The sequence below is a fragment of the Lactuca virosa genome, chromosome 1 (assembly GCF_052849685.1).
Source record: "Lactuca virosa cultivar CGN04683 chromosome 1, Lactuca_virosa_CGN04683_v6, whole genome shotgun sequence".
NCBI lineage: Eukaryota > Viridiplantae > Streptophyta > Magnoliopsida > Asterales > Asteraceae > Lactuca > Lactuca virosa.
In genome coordinates this window covers 43,526,619-43,544,780 of record NC_136426.1, presented here as the reverse complement: position 1 = coordinate 43,544,780, position 18,162 = coordinate 43,526,619, and the positions used below count along the sequence as shown (strand labels likewise).

Genomic DNA, 18,162 nt, shown 5'->3' with positions numbered 1-18,162 from the left:
ACCTAGAAATGTGAAAATTTTAAACTTGAAATAACAATTTTAACTTTTTAATTCATATACTTATCTTTAAGTTCACACACTTGCACCACCATATATCTCTTTGGCCATATGCCAAGCAGAACATTTATTTAGTAAAATACAACATTATTAATCATTAAAAGGAGTTCAATTATAAAAATCCAGATATTGCACTAAAGACATTCGGTTTAGAGGGTAAAGATTGGAATTCGTTAGTACACTGGTAGATCTTGATCATCAAGATCTATTAGTGACAAAACCCAATGGCCATCGTCCTTAAGCACCATTCCTTTGTTCTTCGCAGCCCACCAAGTCCGTGTATCTTCAACTCTTCCTTCAGAAAATCAGTTGACATGTTGACCAAACCTAAATCCCTCTTCTCCAAACTCCAATCAAATTCTCCATTCATTCCAGTCCAACCACCCAAAGTATGCAAAACACCCTCCAAGTTATGGAAAACCAGAGGATGAAGCATGCCCTTCAACCCATTTTCCTGCTTCAAGTATGGTGACTTCTTGGTATCAATCAGTATCTCGATCCCAACATCAACGTAGTCCAACAAATCACTTGGCACACTCACCCAATGCTCATCGTCAACCCATTTCAGTAGCTTGCTGGGCCAAAACGGGATAATATCGGGAACATTTTTTACCCTCAACACTTTAAGGTTACCCATTTCCTTCATCTTTTCTTTGAAAGCCTCGTTACCCACTTGAGGAGACTGGAAAACAAACGCAGATACGTTGATACCAGGCGTTGCAACGTTGGCAGCAAGGTCAACAGCAGATAATGTTGCTAGGCATCCATTGTGCCCAGTGCATGTTATGCTTACCTTTTCATTATTATAATTGACTATCAAATCATTGATTCGTCCTAAGAGCTGCGTTCTAGCACTTGTTTTAAGGAATTTAGAATCTATTTTTTAACGTCGGTTAGTTGAGATTAAAAAATATTATTTAACAAGAAACAAACGTTAAGGATTATAATAGGATTTAACTGACCACAATAGGTTCCAATAACTCTTATGCTTTAAGACTATCATACCATTAAATTTCTAACAAAAAAAGATATATATATATATATATATATATATATATATATATATATATATATATATATATACACACACACACACTGAACTCCCAATATTTTCAACCATTTGATAAAAAAGTCTTAAACTTTATTTTTTTGACAGTAAAGTCGTAATTCACGATTTGACAAGAAAGTCTTAAGCTTTATTTTTTTAACAGTAAAGTCCTAATTACCGGCTAACCGGCAAAAAGGGTAAGCGTGTCAAAAACTGCCGGTAGTTAAGACTTTATTGTCAAAAAAAATAAAGTTTATGACATTCTTATCAAATCGTTGAAAATATCGGGACTTTAGTGTATAGATCCCTCAGAAAAAAGGATAAAACCGAACATTTCTATCAAACGTAAGGGATTTAATAAACCAGGGGTAAAATTGAAAAAAAAAGTTTTGAATTTGAGGCATTAATTGACATAAAATACGACTATATTAAAATCGACAAAAACTTGCAAACTTAAGGGTTTTTATGTCATTATCCCCATTGGTAAATACTAACTAATATATAAAAAACATACCATTTAAAATCTTTAAACTTTTTCTAATACACATAATCATATATACTTATAAAGCTAGCATTTTTTTTATTGAATTTCATGCATTTGAAACCCCCTTTTTTAACTTCCTTTCACCACATTCATTTGAAACTCACATGACTTTTCAATTTCTTTACAATAATATTATAAATAAGTTAAATAATGTTCTATAAACAATAAAGGGTGTTTTATTACAATGTCTTCATCCCACATCGATGGTGAGAGTAAACAAGAGAATGTTTCATCTTCTATAAATAGGAAAGGTTGTGAAATGTTTCAAAGGGACCAAACCATGAGAACTTCCTCGTGCCTACGTTTGTAGGATTTTGAAGGTATTATTTGGTGAGATTGTCTATATTGGCAAGTGTCCAGTTAACTTTTAGAATTCCAAAAATGGTTTTGAACCGAATTTTTTCAGGTTTAAACCGTGTTTCAGTTAGAAAAAAAATTATGTAGTTGGGTATATTGAGTTGAACCGGAGCTGGATCAATTTGGACCGATAAAGGAATAATTTTCCTTTCACAACAAACATTTGAAACTCCCATGATTTTTCAAATTATTTATAATAATATTATAAATAAGTTACATAATTTTATATAAATATAAAAAAGCATCTACCTAAACCTAAAATTATAACTGTTTGAAAAATCACTTTGATTCAAAAGCACGAAATATATACCAACCGGGTTTCACTAGAAAAAAAAATATGTAGTTTGGTATATTTAGTTGAATCGGTCCGAGTTTGATCTATTTGGACCATAAAAGAAGCATTTTCCTTTCACTACATACATTTGAAACTCCCATGATTTTTCAAATTGTTTCCAATGATATTTTAAAAAAGTTACATAATGTTATATAAATATAAAAAAACATCTACCTAAACATAAAATTATAATTGTTTGAAAATTCGATTTGATTAAAAGCACGAAATATATACGCAGATTATATTTTATAAATGAATTCTTTTTATAATGAACTTTTGAATCTTGAAAATACATATAAACAAACTTTCTATATTAAGTATCTAACTGAATTTATGATTTTAGAATTGAACAAAAAGTTATTAAATAAAAACTTACTTTTTTGGATAGCAACTTACGAGATTATAGAAAAATGGAACTATTGAACAATAAAGAAAGGGTAAACAAGAGAAAATGTGTTTTACTAAATAAGTTGAATAATGTTTTATAAACAAGAAAGCGTGTTTTATTACAATGTCTTCATCCCACATCGATGGTGAGAGTAAACAAGAGAACATTTCCTCTTCTATAAATAGGAAAGGTTGTGAAATGTTTCAAAGGGACCAAACCATGAGAGCTTCCTTATGCCTACCTTTTTAGGATGTTGAGGGTATTCTTTGGTGAGATTGTCTTTATTGGCAACTGTCCATTTAAGTTTTAGAATCCCGAAAATGGTTTTTAACAAGTTTTTTTAGGTTCAAACAGAGTTTCAGTTGAAAAACCGTTATGTAGTTTGGTATATTGAGTTGAATCGTTCTGAGTTTGATCAATTTGGACCGATAAAGGAAGCATTTTCCTTTCAGCACATACATTTGAAACTCCCATGATTTTTCAAATTGTTTCTAATAATATTATAAATATGTTACCTAAACATAAAATTATAATTGTTTGAAAAATAAATTTGATTCAAAAACACAAAATATAAACAAACCGGGTTTCAATAGAAAAAACGTTATGTAGTTTGGTATATTAAGCTGAATCGGTCTGAGTTTGATCAATTTGGACCGATAAATGAAACATTTTCCTTTCACCACATACATTTGAAACTCCCATGATTATTCAAAATTTTTATAATAATATTATAAGTTACATAATGTTATATAAATATAAAAAAATATACCTAAACATAAAATTATAATTGTTTGAAAAATCACTTTGATTCAAAAGCACGAAATATATACTCGATTATATTTTATAAATGAATTCATTTTATAATGACCTTTTGAATCATGAAAATACATATAAACAAACTTTCTATATTAAGTACCTAACTGAATTTATGATTTTAGGATTTAACAAAAAGTTATTCAATAAAAACTTAATTTTTTATAGCAACTTACGAGATTACTGAAAAATGGAACTATTGAACAATAAATTTTCTGGATAACGTTTTATTTTTATTATTTAATATTTTATTTAACAAAATGAAATTATTGGCAAATAAAGAAACGAGTTTAATTAAAATGTCTTCATCCCACATTGATCGTGAGAGTAAACAAGAGAATGTATTCTCCTCTATAAATAGGAAAGGTTGTGAAATATTTCAAAGGGACTAAGCCATGAGATCTTCCTTGCATCTAACTTTGTAGGACGTTGAGTGTATTCTTTGGTGAGATTGTCTTTGTCGACAAGTGACCAATTAAATTTCAGAATTTCGAAAATGATTTTGGACTGTATTTTTTAGATTTGGATCGAGTTTAATAAGGATCCGAGTGTCTTCTGGCTGAGTTAGGCAAACTCGCTTCCATTGGAGGCCGAGTTTAAGTAACATGCCGAGTATTTGGTTGTGTAGCCAAGTTTTACAACCCTGTATGTAATACAATTTAAAGTTTTAACCTTATAAAAGACGTCACTATTATCATATGTTCTACATAATTATGGTAATATTTATGATACAAAACATTTTTTTTACTATTTAAGATAAAAAGATGTCTCTATTATCATATGTTGTACAGAATGATAAAATTTAAGATAGATAAAAAGATGTCTATATTATCGTATTTTCTACATTATGATAATATTTAATATAAATGTTTTAATTTAATATGAAATTATTATTTAATAGATAACAATAACGATTTATTTTTTTTTCTATTTTAATCATATAACTTTGTATATGCAAAACAACTTCAAGTTCCAACCTTATCTCTTATAATATAGTTCAACATAATAACAATACTAAAAATCATTTTTTATGAAATTATTATTTAATTGTTAATAACAATGATTTAGTTATTTTTAATATAAAATATTTTTTTATATCGCACGCAATGCGCGGGCATTCGCCTAGTATTTATATACTTTTACTCGGCGGGACATAGTTAATCATCATCGGTGAAAGGTAAAGAGTTTTTCATTTAAACTTTTAGATTAAAATGAAAAAAGAATTTCCATAACAACAAAGTTCAATTATTTATTTTTTGTTAACAAAAATTTGCATACATAGTCGTTATTTAGTTGTGGAGACTAATTTTCTTTTGAAATCAATATTACTACTAAGACAAAGCATGAGGTGACAAGGTATGCGCTGCTGGTTCAAATTAATCGTTGATGTGTTGATGTGTTGGGTGGTTCAAATTAATCGTTGATGTGTTGGGCTTGTAGGCCCTAACCCGCGTATAGTTTTAAGTCAACATATGTTTATAAATAGATCTCCATGTATCTCTTGTAATCCGAAGCAAAAAACAAGTTTAGTCGACTACGATGAATAAAATTTTAGTTCGTCAACAGATTAGCCGATCGCTCTAATTATGTAAACCACGTTAATTCCTTAGTCTTTTATTTTATTTGCATCTTTATCTTGTGTTTGTGTGTTTTCTTGGTTCCTTATACCCAACAATCTCTACATCAACATAAATACTTTGTCACCAAAGAAGAATGAGAATTGATAAAGTTTTATTGGACTTTAATAGCAGAAGCAAAGAATTCAAATCAATGCAGCTTTCGTGCACAGCCTAAAGATCATATCCTCAAGCAGCTGGAGCTTTTGATGGCACGTTCAAGCAATTTTATGAATGAATGAAATCAGTTGAAGGATAGATATAGGCATTTTATTGAGAATGTAAAAATTCCGCCTTACCTTAAAAAATAGTGGACGGGGAAAAGCTAGCTATATAAACAAGACATGGATCGACTATTCGTAATGCTACCTTGGGGAGGGACCAGCTTATCATAGTGATTAGAGGAAACCTCTGACCGTTCACCTCTAATGAGACACGTTCCCTACCAATTTGATCAACAAGATTAGTCGGCTAGAGAGCAGGGATATTCTTCTTCCAAGGAGACAAAGCGGTCTTTTGTACTGACTGAACCCATAGTTATTTGTTTTCATCAGTTATTTTACAATATATAAACAAAATCTTAAACTTTATCAACATTGCATGTATAAAAAGTACTTTATGGATGTTAAAAAAAGATTTTTTTTAAATATAGTTGGTTGTTATTTAAACGTGTTAACTCTAAGAACAAACACTACTAGAAAACTCGGTATTACCATGATATTTTATTGATGAAAAAATCCGTCGAAAACAACGACGAAATACCGACGGATAAATAATTAGGATATTGGTGACGATATTGCAACGGTTTTGCAAAAAAAATAAATTTTGTTAGTGATCCGTTACAATATACCGACGGTTTACCGACAGAAATCAGTATATTTGCTAAAATTAATATTTCATTTTTTTACTATTATTTATAATTGTAAGGGCAATTTGGTAAATAACAAATTTAAGGGTTTAAGCCCACTGCACATCGACTTAAACTAATAGCTCAAAGTGGGGCTTCTTGTTTTCTCTGTGAACGACAGACCAACTCCATCATTTGTTTGAAGAACGATAGAACCCTAGCCCCCTTTCAACATTGTTCGTGTTTCAGTTTCGTCGAAACCAAAAACCTAGACGTTGTCGCTCACTGACATCGATTACACCGTCAATTCTCTTCCATCACTCGACTGAGTGATTGCCTTCTTTTTGCCTCCTATTTGACATTCCCCTATTCCAAATCCACTTTATGTCGTTGATGATTGCTTTCGTTTCACAAACACTCACATCCGAAAACAGTCAATCTTACCCTAACATATAGGGTTCATACTAGTCGTTTACCCTCTCTTCTCCCCTTCTGCCCTTTCCTTCCTCATACACCATGATGAGTTATTGGAGTAAAATCTTGTTTACGATGCATATACACAACAAAGTAGAGAGAAATAGGCTTGTAAAGGTTTTTTGTTCATCATATGAATCACTTGTATCGTGGTATAAAAATATATAAATATTTATTTGTATGTATTTCTTATATTTATACGGATTTTTTCGTATAAAAGGGTTTATATATATATATATATATATATATATATATATATATATATATATATATTTAATAACATTAATAATAACGAATCTAAAAATATATATATTTATTTACCTTTTTAATATAATAATAAAAATAATAAAAAATAATAAAAACATAAGGTTTTTTTCATAGAAATGTTTCAATATTTTGGGTGGGTTTACGAAATAGTCCCAAATTAATTGGTTACTGTTTCTAACCGGAAGAAAATGGTCAGAATGCAATATTTTACCAGTTTTTAATATTTTTTATAAAAAAATTATTTTATGACCAAAACGTAAACTGACCCAAAATTTTAGGATTTTACTGGAGATTTCTCTAAAAAAAGATCTTTGTAAATTTTACTATTTTATTATAAATTAGATGGACTTTGTATCTTGGACATAAATAAAAATTTATAGTAAAACATAGACAAATATATGTTATTAAAAATATGGTTAGTATTATAAAAGGTTTTAAATCTTTGTATTTTTTTATGTTAAACCTAACATTTTTCTTTTTTTTTCTATGCAAACATCCACCTAGTCTCACATATAATTATCAGTAACAAGGCGAATGTCCGCGCGTTGCGCAGAAACACTTATATAGTTGAAATCTTTACAAATATATGTTTTTTTTAATATAACAATAATGTTGTTAAATTTGATATAATAATTTGTATAATAAATTGATATATTATATGTTTTAACGTTATTTATAGTTGCTGTTATTGTTAATTAATTTTTTAGAATTTATTTGATTAACATTTTAATTTATATCATTATAATTATTTAAATTTTAAAACATCAAACATTCTTTTTTGATTTTAAAGGTAACAATATAATCATTTATATAGAGTTATTTTAACTATTGTTATTGTAAGTTATTTTAAGCTATTTATTTGAAAACTTTTAACGATTACAAAAATATCTTTAGGAAATATTTTAGTTAAATTGAGATTAAAATTTAGTTTTTGCATTTAGCACTACAATTTATCACTTTTAACTATTTACAAAATATTCTTTGGATTTTTTAACTGGAACTGAAATTTATATTTAAGTTGACACTGCAATATTATATTTAAATTAACAATTTAAGTATTTTTCAAACTGTTTAAAAGTTGTAGCTTTAAACTGATAATGGTTTACATACAACTACATATTTAATCTAATAAATTAGGTATAATATGTTAAAAGTTAAAGACATAACTTTATAAGTAAAAGTAAAGATATTATTTTAATATTAAAATTTACTTTATTTATGATTACACTTTAAGTTTGATATTTTTTTAACCTTATTAACCAACTTATAATCATTATTAGAAAGACACTACAATTTATCACTTTCAAATATTTACAAAATATTCTTTGGGTTGTTTAAGTTAAACTAAAATTTATATTTAAGTTGACCTTGTAATGTTATATTTAAATTAATAATTTAAGTATTTTATACAAATTGTTCAAAAATTATAGCTTTAAAATGATAATGGTTTACATCGAACAATATATTAAAAGTAATAAATTAAGTATAATATGTTAAAAGTTAAAAAACATAAGTTTATAAGTAGAAGTAAAATATATTGTTTTAATATTGAAATTTAGTTTATATATAATTACACATTAGGTTTGATATTTATTTAATTTTATTAACCAACTTATAATCATTATTCGAAAGAAATTAAAAAGTCATGAGAATTTCAAATGAATGTGGTGAAAGAAAAAATGCATGAGAGTTTCAAATGAATGTGGTGTCCGTGCGTTGCGCACAAACACCTATATAGTTGAAGTCTTTACAAATATATGTTTTTTTTAAATATAACAATAACGTTGTTGTTAAATTTGATGTAATAATTCGTATACTAAATTGATATAATATATTGATTATTTTGAATTATATGATACATCTATTATAACTATATAATCTCAATCGTTTGGATGATTTCTACCCGCGAGTTACACATGAATAAAATTAAATATAACATATGGTTTAATGTTATTTATAGTTTTTGTTATTGTTAATTAATTTTTTAAAATTTATTTGTTTAATGTTTTAATTTCTATCATTATAATTATTTAAAATATCAAACATTGTTTTTTGATTTTAAAGGTAACAATATAATCATTTATATAGAGTTATTATTAACTATTGTTATTGTAAGTTATTTTATGCTACTTATTTGAAAACTTTTAACGATTATAAAAATATCTTTAGGAAATATTTTAGTTAAATTGAGATTACAATTTAGTTTTTGCATTTATCACTACAATTTATCACTTTTAACTATTTACAAAATATTCTTTGGTTTTTAAGTAAAATTGAAATTTATATTTAAGTTGACACTGTAATGTTATATTTAAATTAACAATTTAAGTATTTTGTCCAAACCGTTCAAAAGTTGTAGCTTTAAACTGATAATGGTTTACATACAACAACATTTTAAATCTAATAAATTAAGTATAATATGTTAAAAGTTAAAGACGTAACTTTATAAGTAGAAGTAAATATATTATTTTAAAATTGAAATTTAGTTTATTTATGATTACACTTTAGGTTTGATATTTATTTAACCTTATTAACCAACTTATAATCATTATTAGAAAGACACTACAATTTATCACTTTTAACTATTTACAAAATATGTTTTGGATTGTTTAAGTTAAACTAAAATTTATATTTAAGTTGACCCTGTAATGTTCTATTTAAATTAATAATTTAAGTATTTTATACAAATTGTTCCAAAATTGTACCTTTAAAATGATAATGGTTTACATCGAACAATATATTAAAACTAATAAATTAAGTATAATATGTTAAAAGTTAAAAAACATAACTTTATAAGTAGAAGTAAACATATTATTTTAATATTGAAATTTAGTTTATATATGATTACACTTTAGGTTTGATATTTATTTAACCTTATTAACCAACTTATAATTATTATTAGAAAAAAAATTGAAATTTTATGGGAGTTTCAAATGAATGTGGTGAAAGGAAAAATACATGGGAGTTTCAAATGCATGAGGTTCAAAGAAAAATGCTAGCTTTATAAGATATATAGATATAGATAGATAGATAGATAGATAGATAGATGTAATTTGTTTATACCTTGCAAACTATTTCCAACACATAAAGCAAAATTTCAACATTTTAATTGCAACGAATGGTGTTCATCTCCTACCAATGCTTGTAACGTGTAATGATGTCCTCGTTATTAATCAAACTTATTCTTCTTATCAGGAGGATTTATTTTTCTTCTCATGGTAAACTTTGCATGTGTTAGGTGTTGTACCAGTTTCGCAAGGGAGTATCATATGTGTGCTTGGTGTGAGTCTTCTTTCTAGGGAAATATTAGTCTCGGTATGACAATTATTTTTGAAATCTGCAAAGGTTATCTGACAATGTTATTTTCCTTTTCGTGTCTTTACCCATTATGTGTATACAAGTGTTTTTGATGTTGTGCTCCTTTGAACCTTTCCTTATGTGTGGTTTCATGGTTGAAATTAAAGGATATCAAGAATTGATTACCTTTCTCGTTGATACAGGATACAATATACAAGTACAATACATAATAAACCTACCTTAAATACAATGGATAATACAGGAAATTATATACAACAATAATATAAAATATATCGTCTAATAGAAATGACTTCTTTATCAGATGGGTTGATGATAAGCTATGAGATTTTTATTTGGCAGGTCTTTCTTGACCCAATTAAGTTGCGGTTAGATGTTTACGGATACATGAACTACACCATAGTCGTTCAAGATAACCAGAAGTGTGTAGCTTTATTCGTTGTATAGATTATTGCTTTTTCTTCATATGCACATGAGGTCGCAAAAATCGTTAGGCATAGAGACTAATTGGTTTAGTCGGACTAGTTGGCGACTAGTCGGAGACTCTTAATGTAAAACAATTAACTATATATATATATATATATATATATATATATATATATATATATATATATATATATATATATATATATATATATATATATATATATATATAGGTTCTATGGAAAACAAAAAACCCTAAAAATCATAAAAATGCATAAAAAAATACTTAGAGATCACAAATCTTTTTTTTGACTTTTTATTCTTAAAATTCGCAACTTTTTATATAAACGCTGAAATTTTTTTTGAAAAAAAACTAAAAAAAAAAAAAATTGATTTTTTAATTTTTTTTTAGCGAAAATCTTGAAATAGCTGCGATTTTTGGATAAAAAAAGCCAAAAAAAAAAAATTTTGTTATCTCTAAGTATTTTTTTTATGCATTTTGATGATTTTTAGGGTTTTTTTTGTTTTCCATATCCCTTCCCTATATATATATATATATATATATATATATATATATATATATATATATATATATATATATATATATATATATATATATATATATATCATTACAAAATAAGTAAATATGACTAATACAACGATGATTATTTCTAAAAAAGTTTTTATTGATGTTAAACATTCATCTGCCACGTACAGCTTTATTAATTGCCTAATCAGCTTTTAAGTGCCTATATAACACCTAGTTGGCTGCCTACCACCTTACGAGTGATTAGAGACTAGTCACGATTTTGTACAACATTTTGTGAACATAGATGCGGCTTATTCACCAAGTTCTTATTCTTATAATATATCCTTGCCATTCCGAAATAACATTCGATTACAAACGCCCTAAATCAAAGGCAAAGAGGCTCAAAATTAAAAGCATGAAACCTCACGCTATTTTATAGTAAATGATCGGGTAAATTACACGAATCGTCCCTCGTGCAGGTGCCGAAAAACACGTTTAGCCCCTATTTTCAAAAATTAACTCGGACGGTCCCTCGTTTGGTTTAAAGTTGCATGTTTCATCCCTAAAAGACGATTTTGTTGGAGGTTTAGTCCATACCAGATTTAAAATGACAATAATGCCCCTGTGTATTTTTTTTCAATTAATCTAATATTATTTATCATTTAAAAAAGGAAATTGGGCCCACTTTCACCCATCCTCTACATTTCCCCTTTCTCTTTTCTTTCAGTATTGTAGAACCCGCCGGCAAAATCATATGCTTCTGACAAGCTTCAAGATACCCATGAAGTCGATATGCACCTCAAAAGCTACCATGAATTCGAAACCTAAATCAGACACCATAGGAGCAAGGTTACCTCCTCTCTATCTGATTTTGTGATGGGGGGAAGCCATCACCAGAAAGATATGAAGAATAATCAATCTCTTTCCCTCTTCTCCGTTCTCAATGTAGAACTGTCACTCTTTCTTAATTCTCTATTCGAATCAGAGGCGAAGGCATTATAATCGGAGGCGGAAGCGGACACTATCTCCGACGCCATGGTTATACAGGGTTGCAGATGGGTTGAAACCCATTTTAGATCCGTTCAAATCGGTACCAAGTGCCTTTCAGATATGGTCGAATTGGAATGCTGGTCTCTCTCTTTTTTTATTTTGTTTATAATTGTACTTGTTTATTAGAAAACAATCGATGTATGGGAAATTTTACAATCGATGATTGTCAGATTTTAACCTAGATTGATTTTTTGGATCTCTTTTACATCTGGATTTTTGGATGCACCATGTAAGGAAATCATACAAACCATAAGTCTGATTGAATGGAGAGCACACATGGATAATTGATGAAGAAGACGAGTGCAAGGTTGAGATCGAGGAAGAAGTTGTCGGCATATGTTTAGATTGATTTCCTTCTTCACATATGTCCAGATCGATTTCTGCTTAAGGTTTCAGATCAAGGAAGAAACCAGGTGCAAGGTTTTCAGATTATGATTTGGTTGGAGGAGGACATGGCAGTGATAGGTGGTGGTGTCAGAGGTGCTAGCGGTGATAGGTGGTGTTGGGCAATCTGTGGTAAATCTTGAGATGGGGAAACTCAAATGGTTCCATTTCCAAATCTGAAATTGGAGAGACGCAAGTATGAGATCAGAATAGGGGAAACAGGAGAAGAGAGTAAAATAGAGATTGGACTTGGCCGGTGTCTTGGAGTCGATCTCTTCTGTATGAAACCGGAGATGTCTAGGACTTTTCGAAGGAGTTGTCGGAGCATTGAAGTCGGTCGTTGTGGGTGGTAATGGTAGATATGAGATGCATTGAAGAAGAAGAAGAAGAAGGGGAGGGGGAGACGAGTGATTAAATGTACCGACCCATTTTTTTTTTTTAAATGCAATAATATTTATTTTGTATAATAAACAAATCAATAAATAATTAATAAATAACAAGTAAATAGAAAATAAACCAAAAAATAAATAAATAAGGGTAAAATGGTATTTTTATGTGCGGAGGGACTAAGCAAGCAAGAAAAAAACAAAACAAGGGACGGTCCGAGTTAATTTTTGAATATAGGGACTAAACACGCTTTCTGGCATATGTACGAGGGACGATTGGTGTAATTTACCCTAAATGATTTTTAGTCTCCAAATGCTTCATTAAATGGATACCACAATACGAACCGATTACTTTGTATACGACAAATTTCCAAATTTGTACCAATGTGGACTCCTAGAAACTAAAGCTGCAATGTGGGCATGAGACTAAAAAGCAAAAGAGAAAAAATTAATAATTACAACGTAAGCTTCTTTTTATCAAAGCCAGGTTTCGATCCTGGGACCTGTGGGTTATGGGCCCACCACGCTTCCGCTGCGCCACTTTGATTGATGATATTGTTTTTCACAGTAAAAGATATATAATACTGTTTAGACGATTTTGTTATTTTTTAAGTGCTGTATGCTTTACTCTCGTAATAACTGTTTAACAAGATACAATTATTAAGCTGCAATTGTTAAAAACTCATTCAATCTATAAATTTTGATTTTATTGCACTAAATACTAATGCTCTTATTTCTCTTACTTTAAAAGGTGATTATTTGAATTCCGATGCTTTGTATAACAAAAGCATTCTCTAAGTGGTTATTACAATTTTAATCTCTAGAATCTCTTACAACTGTCTTTTTTGTCTTTCACTTTCAAACTTCAGTAGGTGTTGTTAAGTCAAATTAACCCAAAATCGATAAAATACATACCAACGTAAAATTGTACCCATTCTATTTGAACTTAAAATCTCTAAACATATACATACAATGGCGGCTTTACCTATATACAAAACAAGAACATAATGACATCCATTGTCAATCGAGTAGTAGCTAGAATTTGTTGGTTAATTACTATTATACCCATTCAAAATTGGTTTCTTTAGGTAGAACAAGAGCAATGAGGCAGTCTGGTGTATCAGGGGCAATGGAGAGAAGAGAGCATGTCTCATGCGAGTAAGGGAGAATGAACACAAGTCTTGACCATATGGTTCTAGTAGTCCCAATCTTTATAACTCCTGCACACTCCCTTTGCTTCAGGTATGATATAAAATCTTGAAACTGCAATTTAAAAAAAAAAAAAAAAAAAATCATAAACATAATACAGATAAACATAGAAAGTTACAGTGGTAGTTAAGATCATAAGTTTGTTACCCCTTTTTGGTCAGCAGCAGAACTTGGGAGGAGTTGGCATACCTCTCTCTGTATATCACGTCAATCATCAAACAGCACACAAGTATTAATAAATAATTTTATAGCCTTTAATCAAAAGTTATATAGAATTATATAATATTATGACCTTGTGTGGTGGGGTGCTAGAAAATGTTGACATCACATGTCTAAAGTCAGTCCGCTTTGTTATATCTAATTTAGCAGGCCATCTAAAAACCACCAACATAAATCAATACAAGTTAGTAATTTATATATCCAAAAAGAGAATATATAGAAAGAAAAATAAATAAATAAAATTACTCTGTAGGCTCTGAGATATTATTATCGGAATAATTGCAGACGTCTGAATGCAGTTTACGTGCATGTATTGTAGAGTAATGAACCCCGCTTTTACTCAATGTCCCCTGCCAGTGATTTCCCATCATCGGAGACTCAACCGCTGGTGGTGGCGGAGGTGGTGGTTGAGACTCAAACGAAGGAGGTGGAGACGGCGGCAATGGTGGCGGTAATTCCGGATGAATAGGTAACGGAGGCGGCATATTTGGTTGTGGTGGTAATGGTAATGGTGGTGGCAAGGTTAACTGAGGTGGTCCCACTCCCACATCAGGCTGAGGTGGCACATAATACATCTGATCATGATGTGGCGGTGGCAATGCATTATGAGTGAGTGGAGTTACAGAAGCAGCAGGAGGCAAGAAAGGAGGAGGCGCTGCCACATGATGATGAATCATCCCGTGTGGCTGTGGGTCCCCCCACGAGCTATTCGGAGGAGGAGGAGGATAATACATAGGTCTCATTTGTATCGGCTGTGAGTGTGATGGTGGACCATAATGCCCCTGCATGTGTGATAGCAATACACTTTCCGGATTATTTCTATACGTCCAATTTTGGTATTGCATATTGTTTGATTGGAAAGAAACAGAATCCCTTTGGCTTTTATCTTTACGATAATGTCTAAGATGTCCAATAACTGTGGCAACCTCTTCAGGAGACCCAAATTCCATCAACAAAGCACCTTCACTCATAAGCTCATTAACTGCAAGTGGGCCCTTAAAAACTACTTTTCTTACTTCATACAATATCTCATCTTTCTCCAACTGGCTTTGAATGTTTCCAACATACACATGACAGCTACACCCAACAGCCACACCATTTATATCGCCTCTTGTGCCTATGCCTATATCTAAAAACTTTATCACCCAAGGAGAACGCCCCCTCATAACTTCCCTACCCTTTATAGCATCCAAAATGTTATTATACTCAATAACTGCAAACCCTTTAAATCCCACGTATAAAAACTTATCTATAGGGCCAAATCTTTCAAATTGAAACCTTACATGTCCCTCAGATGAGTCGGGCCCACCCAATGACCCCACCCAAAGCTGTCTTGAAGCTGTGTAAACATCCATTGCAGCTCGATCCCCGTCACCGAGCCAACTCGGTTGACCGGTCAACGGATACGGTGAAGTTAAATGATGTTTGTTAGGTGATTCGAATGTTCTATTATTGCCATTTTGATTTCTTCCAACGAATGGGTCCCGGGGAGTTGATGAGCTGGCATGGGGTAACTCTTTGTGATCTACAGAGTCTAGGTCCATAGATTTTGGGCCTCCACTGTTGTTAGAGCTTGTGTTGGATGTTATTGATCCTTCTCTAACAGAAGCTTCTGAGGTTCTAGGAACTAAAAACTGCCTAGGGGTAAATTTGGAAGAATTTGTATCGTCTCCATCGCTGTCCACTTGCTTTTCCCCTGACTTCACCTCTTCTAATATTTTCTCAAAAGCAGAGGTGATGTCAGACACAATGTGAGATGAAGCTGATTTACTAATGCTTTTGACTGTTGAAAGTATCCATTTTTTTAATGATGGGTCCTTCTCAAGAACCAGACTCAATAAGCAGTTTTTGTCTGTTGAAACTTTATCATCACATGTGTCAAGTCCAGCTGTCACCTGATTAAGAAAATACTGTCCCCCATTGGGAACAGGAACAGCATCTGTTGACATTAAACTAGAAGTACAGAGCTCAAAGCATGCTGCAAGTGAATTTCTAGGACACCTGAAGAAAATCCATAGCATACATAATGCACGAAACTTGGATAATATGACAGATGGAGCTTCATTTTCATTAGAAAACTTTTCTTTGAGCTCAGAGAATGTTTTTGGAGAATCAAAGATGTTTGTAACATCTTTGTTTACAATCTGGAAGATTCCTTGTCCCTCAAATGATGAAATAAAGAAGGTTAGAACATTGAGAAAGACAGCTGAACAGATGCCTTGAATAACAGAGGATGTTGGTGTCTCTGATGAAGCAGCTTGACAGATAGTAGATAGACCAAATATACAGATTTTAGCAGTTCCAAATGAAAAACCATCAGCATCTTCACCTCTGTTTATGATTGCCATGCTCCAGTTATGTACATTGATACAAACTTTTGCTGCTGCTTCAAGAGCAGTAGGACAACATGATGCATATTTGGGGACAAACTCTGCTACAAGCCGTTGAACACTCGTGCAACCTGTGTTAAAAACATTTTTTAAATGATAATCAAATGAGTTCTCTTACACTTCAAAACTGGTACCATTGGGATTTTGTAGAAGATTATTACAATAAAAAAAAAAACGAAGTGCTGTGGCTTTATCTTATGTAGAAGCAGAATACATGTCTTTGTTCATTGGTGGGTGTCAAGTTCTTTAAGGGCTATTCTAAAAAGAATTGAAGTGGCCTCAAGCAGCACCAACAAAGATATATTGTGATAATAAATCAATCATAGCTCTGACCAAAAATCCAGTATTTTATGGAGAAAGAAACACATCTGAAATGAATTATTAAAATTAAATATCATTTCATTCGAGAACTTGTCAAGTGTCAACAACGAATAGATTGAATTTGATTTCTGCAAGACTACAAACACCAAGGATCTAGTGGCTGATATGTTTATCAAAGCCTTACAAATTGGTAATTTCAATCAATTAAAGGAAGATTTGGGCATATTTAAAGTCTAGCTTAAGGGGGAATGTTAAGTATAAGCTAGACTAAGTAAATCGGTTTGATGGGTAGTTATAGTTATCGGTAGTTAAGGTAATTACTTCCTAACCATCATCTTGAAAGGGTACAATGGTTAGTGAAAATGTTTTATATATATGTTTGTAAATGTAAACCTCAAATTATTTTGTTGTCTTTGAATAAAACTAAGAGGTTATAAGATAACTTTGTTTGTCTTTCTTCTTTCTAAATCCAACAATATAAGTACCAAAACATCAATAAGGTTGGTGGTATACAGGTTCATTTGAAGAGTGCTAGGTGAAATGGATAAATCTTATTGCTTTCTTTGGATCAGAGGAGCACCTATTGCACATCAAATAAACAAATTCACGCACAGATTACATATACTGATAACTAGAATTTTTAGAGCCCGAGTAAATAACGAATCGGATAACTCTTGGTAGCAATTGTACCATGAATTATTAATATAGTCTCATTTTCATCATCTTAATAGTTAATTTTAGGGTTTATAAATAGTTTTCTGTAAGAAATGTGTACCTCTGGAGGCGGTGATGAGGGAGAGATAAGCCTGTTCAAGTTCGGGCATGAGACGAGCATCCTTCTGAGAAATACAATACTTAAGACGCTTGTAAGACTCGTAGAAGTTGGCAATCTCCTCTTGATTTCTCCGCTTTCGGGCAATTTCTTCCTGCGATAGGGTTGTAGTAGGTACATTCGCACTCGTCTGAGGCGCCGGTGGCTGTGGCTGTGGCTGTGGCTCCGCTGTTGATGGCGGTTGCGACAGGTCGTACAGTTTTCGTTTCTTCGGAGGCTGCTCCGTCGAAGCCATGGCAGTGGGGGGTGGACCTTCTTTCGTCAGACAGTTGCTTCTGGAACAGTACGAAAGTGTTGCATAAAAACAAAAGAATGGTCAAGATTTTCTTTCAGCACCTCCAACTTTCAACTAATGTCAT

The 18,162-nt window shown here is 31.0% G+C and overlaps 1 protein-coding gene and 1 pseudogene across 1 annotated transcript; both read right to left on the bottom strand.

The window, feature by feature from the left end:
• Positions 1 to 230: 230 nt before the first annotated feature.
• Positions 231 to 12,049, bottom strand: LOC145113406 (phospholipase A1-II 5 pseudogene; annotated as a pseudogene).
• A 1,606-nt stretch (positions 12,050 to 13,655) lies between these two features.
• Positions 13,656 to 18,094, bottom strand: LOC145115881 (nucleic acid binding protein). Its single transcript, XM_079052271.1, has 5 exons — positions 17,747 to 18,094; positions 14,507 to 16,721; positions 14,334 to 14,415; positions 14,189 to 14,236; positions 13,656 to 14,095 (listed from the first exon to the last, which is right to left on the bottom strand). Exons 1-5 carry the CDS (start codon positions 18,036 to 18,038, stop codon positions 13,892 to 13,894), a joined length of 2,841 nt encoding a protein of 946 aa, XP_078908397.1. The 5' UTR covers positions 18,039 to 18,094; the 3' UTR covers positions 13,656 to 13,891.
• Positions 18,095 to 18,162: the final 68 nt, after the last annotated feature.